Below are 8,299 nucleotides of genomic sequence, written 5' to 3'. Positions count from 1 at the left end.
GGAAGGAAGGAAGGAAGGAAGGAAGGAAGGAAGGAAGGAAGGAAGGAGAGAAGAGAAGTCAGGGCAGGAGGGGGAGGAGAGAGGGAAGGTAACTCCACTTAGGCTTCTCCCATAGAGCTCCCATGTACATCTCTACCAGGGACTTGCCTGCTTGATTTCCTGCTACTTAACCCTTCCCCCCTTCTTTCCTTCCTCTCTATGAGAAGTCTTACTTCCCCAAACCTGCCTGCCTGCATTGAGGTTGGACAGACTGGCAGTTTTTCAGCTACAAAGGCCTCTCCGTGGCAGGGTTTCCTGGCCTCGCAGACCTGAGTCAGCTTTGCTTGAGGCCCAAAGGCTATTTTTAGATTGCACAAGCCGGTTGGGCTAGAGGGTGCAGACAGGAATCCCAGCACACTGGCCGTTCCGGCCTCCCTGCCTTTTCTCAGGCTGTACCCCTTTCCTGTGGTGACATCCCTCCCCCCATCCTCCCTCGTGTTCAGTCATATCCCCTCCTTCTTTTGGGGCCCAGCTCAAATCCAGCCTTATTGCTCCCCACCTTCAGGAAATCTTCCAGACTAGCCCAGGCCAAGATGGTTGGTCTTTCCTGTAAGCATCCACCATTGTCCTTGACCTCATCAAAAAGAACATTTAAACCCTATTCTGTTGCTTACGAACTTTGGACCCAGCCTTGAGCTCCCCTGAATTCAGTGTCCTTATCTATAAGATGAGGAGATGGCCCAAAAATGAGGAGGAAAGGTTGGTAAGCTGGAGAATGGTCAGGGGAGGGCAGCCGGAAGAGGGAAAAGTCTCCTCTGGGCATAATGGTAGAATTGAATGAAGGAACCGGGAGTGTTTTGTCTGGAGAAGACTCAGGACGGTAGAGGGGCCGTTGTCAAGCATAGGATGCCTGTCATGGAAAGGAGGGCTCTGACTTGGCTTGGCCCCAGATTGCACCAGGCCTGGCATATAGTCAGCCCTTTATGAATGCTTGTTGATTAACTGGGGGCAATGGGGGTGGGGGAACCTCCCACAGTGTGGTGGGCTGACGTGGAGGGAGGGAGTTCCCTGCTCCCTGGAAAGGTGTCTGGGCAGAAGCCAAATGGCTTCCCTTATAGATGGTCTGAGCTAGGGGGGCCTCTGTGCTCTGGTCCATCCCAAATCAGACATTCTGTGAGTGTCAATGTGATAACCCATCTCTCCAGTCCTTTTCACTGCTGACATTCTGCGATACCATTGAAAATGCAGTACATGGAATCCGCGTGCATTTTTCAGGACGTTTTTTAAAGAACCCATCTTTTAAATGATGGAGGAAACTCTTTGCCAGTGAAAGGTTGGCTCCTGATCTGCGCCTGGCAGTTTTAGACTAGAGTTACCTGGGACACAGAGAAGTTAAGTGACTTGCCTAGGGTCACACAGCCCGTGTGGGTCAGGCAGTACTTGAGGCTTGGGGTTCGGACTCTCAGACCACTTCTCTGTCCACTGTCCCAGACTGCACCCAATGATTGCTTGCACTCATTTATAAATAAATGTCAGGGAAGTCTGTGACAATAGAAATAAATTGATTGCCAGTGCAACTTCATACCGGTAGGTCAGCTTTCTGGATGAGAATGGACCACCTTGAGGATGGTTCCGCTCTGCCTTCTCCCTCCCTGGTACCCAGCACAGGACCCGGAGTGGAGCAGACCCTCCCTTCGGAAGTGCCGGCTGAGTTCACTTCACACTGAATCTTGGACTGATCTCCCCCTTGGTTTTGTCTTTTGTCAACAGATGCAGAAATTGAAAAGGAGCACTGAAGATCTTCTTCTGCAGACAGACAGACCACCATGGATCAGCCTTTGACTGTGAATTCTCTGGTATGTCACCAGCTGGTGCCTATGTCCTTTTAAAAAGGTGATCATATATACACACTCACAAACACACTCACACACATGTACTCACATAGTCTCACACATCTCACACACTCACATGGTCACATATACTCACTCTTTTTCTCTCATACATACTCACATATTCTCACATACGACCTGTATATTCTCTCACACACTCACAAACACACTTATATACACTCACATACCCATACTCTCTCTCTGTCTGTCTCTGTCCCTCTCTTGTTCATACACACACACACACACACACACACACACACACACACACACACACTACATAAGCTCAAGCCGTGGCCAAAGACCACACTTGCTTTGGGGCTGCCTAAGAGAGGGCCCCTCCACAGCCACCTGGCACCCTCCTCATCTCCTCCTTTGAGGAAGTAATGAATAACGCCACCATCACACTAGTCTAAAAATAACTGGGCTGCTCTTCCTGAGGCTGCATTTTGCATGAGTTTTGCTCATCATGGGAGGATGGCCTTTTGGGGGCACTCTGGGTAGAGCAGGCTTCTGTCTGATAGCGAGCGGGTGCTGGGCGCTCGTGTCCCTGGGTTCAGTGGGATAAGAGGAGTCACGTGTGGAAAGTTAGGACAGTCTGCAGGCATCCACCCAATGGTCCAGCAATCCCAGCCTACCACGGACCCTGGAATCTCTCAGTGGGAAAGCCCAGTTCTCAGCTCAGTGTCAGAAACATAACCGAGCATCATCACGGTGCCCCTGCCTGAGACAAACCTCGGCTGACTCAGTTTCATTTCTCCTCTCAGAAAATGCCCCGTTTTTATTGAATTTCTAGTTTCTCTCTAAGGGATCACTGGCTTCCTGTCATGGCCAGCCTGCAAACTTAGATGAGGATGCAATGTAGATAAAAAGGTTTAGGGAAAGATTGTACCATCTGGAGTCAGGAGAAATCTAGGTTTGAATCTTGCCTCTGGTACTTGATCGTTGTGTGTCCCTATAAGACCCCTGCACTCCAAGCCTCAATTTCCTCTTTGGTAAAATGGAGATAATAATATCTGCATTACTCATTTCTCGGGGTTGTTGCAATACTCAAGTGATAAAGAATTCCTGCTTAGGACTTTGGTTCCACTCAAAAAGTAACTTTTTGAGGACAGGAGCTAGTGGGTCTTTTCAATTTTATTTTATTCTTTTCAATGATCAAAAATTGATGTTTTATCCCTTCCTCTTCCCCTTGACCCCACTAGATAAAGAAAAGCTTAAACTTGCAATAAATATGCCTAGTCAAGCAAAATGCCACATGGCCCACGTCCAAAGAGTAGATGGCGCCTTCTGTGCCCTGAGCCTGTGCCCCATCTGCCAGGAGGCGGGCAGCAGACATACCTTCATTTTTGTCTCTGCGTCCTCTGATGCAGTGCCTGGTTGGCACATAGTAGGCATTTAGTGTATGCTCATTGACCTGAATTAAATTGGGTTTTACATCTGGAAGCCAATCTGGGAGAGAAGAGGACAAAAAAGTAGACTGTACAAAAGCGTTTTCTCAGTTCCCCTAAAGTCCCATATAAATATAAGAGGAAAAGGTTCCAGTGCATTAGGGAGGCTTGTTTCAGCAATGTTTAAGGCTCCCCAAACAGGAAGGATTGTGGGATTCCAGCAGCTAAGAGGATGTCATGAAGAACAGAGAGGAAGGAGGGAAACTGCATTTATTATACACCGGCTACCTGCTGGGCTCTGTGTGAAGCGCTATATAAAAATCCTCACAACAACCCTGAGAGGTAGATGCTCTTATTATCCCCATTTTACAGATGTGGAAACTGGGGCAGGCCAGAGTGAAGTGACTTCCCCAGCTCTAGGAAATGCCCGAGACTAGATTCGATCTCAGAGCTTCCTGATTCCAGGTCCAGATCTCTCGCCACCTGGGTGCCCAGGGAGGGGCAGAGGGTGTCACAGAAAGAGCAATAAATCTGGGGCCGGAGGACCCCGGTTCAGGTCCCAGCTCAGCCAGTCGCTATGACTTTGGGCAAGTCCCAACCTTTCTGGGACAGTTTCCTCCCCTCAAGCCCCTCCCTTCTCGCCTTCACTCTCTGGTCCCGGGATCCCCTGCCGAGGTGGCATAATTCTCTCAAAGAATTCCAGTGGGCGAGTAGACCATCACACTCACAGCAATGATAGCCACAATGCCGGGAGCAGCCGGCATTGGTCCAGGGAAGCTCAGAGAGTGTTTTACACGCGTGTCTTAATGTCATTCTGTCCTCCATGAGATAAATGCCCCATTTTGCAGATAAGGAAACTGAGCCTCAAAGAGATTCGATGCCTTGGCCTTGGTCACGCAGGATTAGGAAATGTCAGATGCGAGATTTGAACCCAGGACTTTCTAGCTCTATGTCACGTCACTGGGTGACTCAGTAAGCAGAGGGACCCAGGTCAAAGGGATGGCCCCAAGTGAAGAACCCTTCCTGGATCCCCACTCAGTGAGACTCATAAGATGTATTTAGTAAATATTGGGCGCATCCTCTGGAGCCCTTAGGAACTGTATTTGTCTCTTGCTGGGACAATGCAGTCAGGTTTAACCAAGGTTGGCCACTGGGGCTTTGTACCAGAGAATTAACATTGAGGAGTAGCACTTCCTCCCCACGCGACCTTATCTCTCATCTGGCATCAGGCTACCAGCCCCTGGGTCCCAGCACCACAGAGCCCCCTCATCCAGGGCTCACCTTTCAGTGCTTCCGGAATCCCCCAGCTACCCCACCCTCGCTGTTGGCTGGGCCAGACACTGGGGGGACCACCCAGCCCCATGCAGACAGGCTTCCATGTCAGCTCCTCCCCAGTGTTTTGTCCTGGTTGTGATAATTCCTGGTTATGATTCTGAGTCCATTGGAAAGTAAGCTTCCTGAGGGCAGCGGCTATTTCACTTTAGTTTTTGAATCTTGGGGCCAGACAGTGTCTTTCTTATACAAAGTGAGTTCTTAGTAAAGGCTTATTGAATTATATTCGATTGGATTATACTTCTGGATAACTAGCTATCACATAGAAAGGAACAGGATTGTTAAATTAGGGCACATGCATTTCCCCCTTTAACTATTGCCAACAGCCTTTGGTGGAGACATTGGCCCAATGGAAAGTGCCTTGAGCTTGGAGTCAAAGAACTGGGGTTCAGACCCTGGCTTTCTGCTTCATACCTGCATGACTTTGAGCTGGAGTCCCCTGAGGTCCCTTGTACCTGGAGATCTATGGTCCTTTGCTGGAGCTGGGTGGACTGATCTCCAAGCCCCATTCCAGGGTCGAGCCTCTGATGCTTCCTCGTCAGGGAGAAGGCCCAGAGGGCATCATTTCTGGACCCTTCCTGTCATAAGAGATCCCTGTTGCTTTGCAGAAAAAGTTAGCTGCGGGGCCAGACCACACAGATGTGTCCCTGAGTCCGGAGGAGCGTGTCCGAGCCTTGAGCAAACTCGGATGCAACATCACCATCAGTGAAGACATCACTCCCCGCCGCTACTTCCGATCTGGGGTGGAGATGGAGCGAATGGCTTCTGTCTACCTGGAGGAAGGAAACTTGGAAAATGCCTTTGTCCTCTACAATAAATTTATAACGTGAGTCTTTGGGCTGGGAGTCAGGAACGGGGGGGGAGGGGGGGTCCAGCCCTGCATCTCTGTGGCTTTGGGAGGACTCCTGAAGCGGTCTGGACCTCTGTCCATTTTCTCATGGTTGAAAGTGGCCAGCGTGCTGTGGGGCAGCAGGGGGCTTAGATGATGGGAGGTAACCATAGAAAGAGAATGTAGGCTGCTGGAGGGCAGGAACAGCTTCATGTTGTCTTTGTGACTCTGGCACGTGTCAAAGCTTCATAAATGCTGGTTGGTGGCTTTGTGGATGTCCTGGAGACCAGGCCTGCCTCTGCCAAATGACTCTGGGCCCATAGATAAAAATGAACAATACAGCAACAATAGTGATTGATGATAACTAGCATTTATATTGCACTTTGAGGTTCATAAAGTACCTCTCGTATCATCTCCTCACAACAGCCCTGGGAGGAAGGTGCTCTTATGGTCCCCATTTTACTGAGAGGAAACTGAACCAAACAAGGGATAAGCACCTTGCCCAGGGTCACACAGCCAATAGGTGAGATTTTAGAAGGCTGGGTGATGTGCCCGGTGTGGCCTAGCCAGGGAATGGGTGCCAGCGGGTGGCACAGCAGGTGGGCTTGCGTTCAGGAAGCTGAGTTCAGAACCTGCCTCTGACATTGCTGTGTGACCAGGGGCGAATCCCTCAACATCTCTGAGTCTGTTTCCTCTGGATACATGCCTCCATTCCACAAGTTATGGTGACGATGACATGTTCTGATATACTGGGCTAGCGTGTGGCCTTGGGGACGTCCCACAGCTCAGCTGGGTGCCTGCTATTACTGGGAGGAAGCCTCATTACAGGCTTTGCCTTCTCCACTGTCCCTGGAGCCCAGGCTCAGCTGTTGCTTCAGACTCCTATTTTCTGCTGGTCTTCTGGGATCTCGAAGCCTGGGAAGGAGGCTTGAGAAAGGGACTAGGTGAGTCATTTAGCAACAGCAGGAAAGCAAGCAGCCTCATTGCTAGCCCCCTTCTTGCTTCCCTCCAACCTCAGCTGCTAAAGGGGTTTCTCTGAGAGCCTGGCAGCCTGCATTCCCTCCCTCTCTGTGGATGGGCTTTTTGTTTTCATGTTCTAACCATGAACAGAGGAGGCATGCCCATCCCTGGCCTCGGGCAGTGGCCCTTTTCCAACCCTTTGGGTTTCTGAGGCAGAAATCACTCACTGATAAAATCTTGTTGACTTCTCTGTTCTGTGAATTCCTGAGGAAGTGGGAAGGACAGAGCCTCAGTCTGGGGGTGAGAGTAACTGCGGGAAGCCCCCAGGCTGACGCTCTGCCCACTGAACCACACTGCCTCTGGCTCGTGCCAGGGCCCTGTCCATGACCTTGGCCTGGGGCTGACTAGTGTAACACCTCAGCAATCCCAGTAGAGGGAAACCAGGTGGGAGCTGGATGAGTTAAGCATTCCATATATGAAAAAGGCACTTCCGTTCTTCACTGACACCGTCCATCTTCCCTCTCCACTTAAAGCCAAAGGTCTTTTCTTTCCTCTTCCAGCCTGTTTGTAGAGAAGCTGCCCAGCCACCGAGACTATCAGCAGTGTGCCATCCCAGAAAAACAGGATATCATGAAGGTACCACAGGGGATCCCCTCCCCCTGCCCCCACCCCCGCCCTTTAGTCATTTAGATTTCTAGTTGGCCGATTAATCACTATCACCTGGGCATCGGTGGGGAAGGGGCTTCACTGACACTAACCACACCAGAGCAGCTGTCACAGGGGTCACCCAAGAGGTGGGGAAGCCATCCTTCGACTCATTTCTTCTCAGAGAGAATGGGCAGGGGACTAAGCCTGGTGCCATTGGATCACAGCTGTGGCCCCCTCCCTTGTGAGGGTGGGCACCATTTGAATTGTTAAGACAGCTGTAAAAATCCAGTGTATGTGTCCAAGTCAAGTCATTTTCACCCATGTTAACCTGGCTTTAGAGCTGGAGGGAGAAGGGGGAAAGAGGGATAGAGTACTCCAGATGGGGAGGAAAAGTGTGGCAGTGGGTCTGGGAATCTTACTTCTGACCCGGCTGACCCAGCACATGGCCCTGCCTGGGAGCCCAAGCTCTGGAGGGACTTTGAGGGGGGCTTAGTGTGATGGACCTAGCCCAAATCACTGAGGAGCATACCTCTAGGCCCCTAGAGGCTCGTCACCACAACAGTGGTCACCAGGGGATCCATGTTTTTCTGCAACAACAACTCAAAAGACGTGACTTGTACGGCTTGGAGGGCTTGTGGTGTGGGCTGGTAGGGGGAGCTCCCACACAGCATCCTGGCTTTCCAAGGGTTGAGGTCCTGCTTCGTTCTATTGTGAAAGTCACTGGACACACCCTGCAGTCCCTTTAGTACACAGGTCTACACCTCAAGCACATGTGATCCCATCAGTGACCAAATTTCCTCCACAGCATCTTCAAAGCCAGCACCCTCTGACCCAGGAGATAAGTCTCCATGGGCCCCCTAAGGCTCACATGTGCAATGATCTGTTCGGGTCCACAGAAGGGTCCGAGGTGAGATTTGGACTCAGGTCTTCTGTATGCCAGGCCCAGTGTTCTATTTATTAGGCCTTGCCTACGCTAGAAGAGCCAGGAGGTGAGCGTTTGTTAATTGAGCACACACTTACAATGTGCCAAGTACTGGGCTAAGTCCTGAGGGTAAGACACAAAGAAGAAAAACGGTCCCTGTGTCAATCACAAGGTGCAGACAAAATGTGGACAGGTCATGTCGGAGGGAAGGATCTGGTAGGAGTGGGTGGGGGGCCAGGGACAGACCCTGAAAGGCCTCCTGCAGAAGGCCAGAGTGGATCTGATGGGAGGGGGCTGGGGACAGAGCCTGAAAGGCCTCCTGCAGAAGGCCAGAGTGGATCTGATGGGGGGG

At 50.9% G+C, this 8,299-nt stretch overlaps 1 protein-coding gene across 3 annotated transcripts in view; it reads left to right on the top strand.

The window, feature by feature from the left end:
- The window catches only part of STAMBPL1 (STAM binding protein like 1), a 46,766-nt gene that overhangs the window by 19,385 nt on the left and 19,082 nt on the right, over positions 1 to 8,299 (top strand). For 2 of the 3 annotated variants that reach the window (XM_069101763.1, XM_069101765.1), the window contains 3 exons: positions 1,750 to 1,835; positions 5,197 to 5,414; positions 6,938 to 7,013. In XM_069101763.1, the coding sequence (XP_068957864.1) occupies positions 1,806 to 1,835; positions 5,197 to 5,414; positions 6,938 to 7,013 (324 nt within the window). In that variant the 5' untranslated portion in view covers positions 1,750 to 1,805. Of the gene's footprint in view, positions 1 to 433; positions 739 to 1,749; positions 1,836 to 5,196; positions 5,415 to 6,937; positions 7,014 to 8,299 lie in introns of those variants that run through there. The other variant, XM_069101764.1, reaches the window with a different exon arrangement.

The sequence above is a fragment of the Petaurus breviceps genome, unplaced genomic scaffold (genome assembly GCF_028583685.1).
Source record: "Petaurus breviceps papuanus isolate PSGF00001 unplaced genomic scaffold, PetGlider_PUasm1.0 490, whole genome shotgun sequence".
Lineage (NCBI taxonomy): Eukaryota > Metazoa > Chordata > Mammalia > Diprotodontia > Petauridae > Petaurus > Petaurus breviceps.
This window is presented reverse-complemented; position numbering and strand designations above follow the sequence as displayed.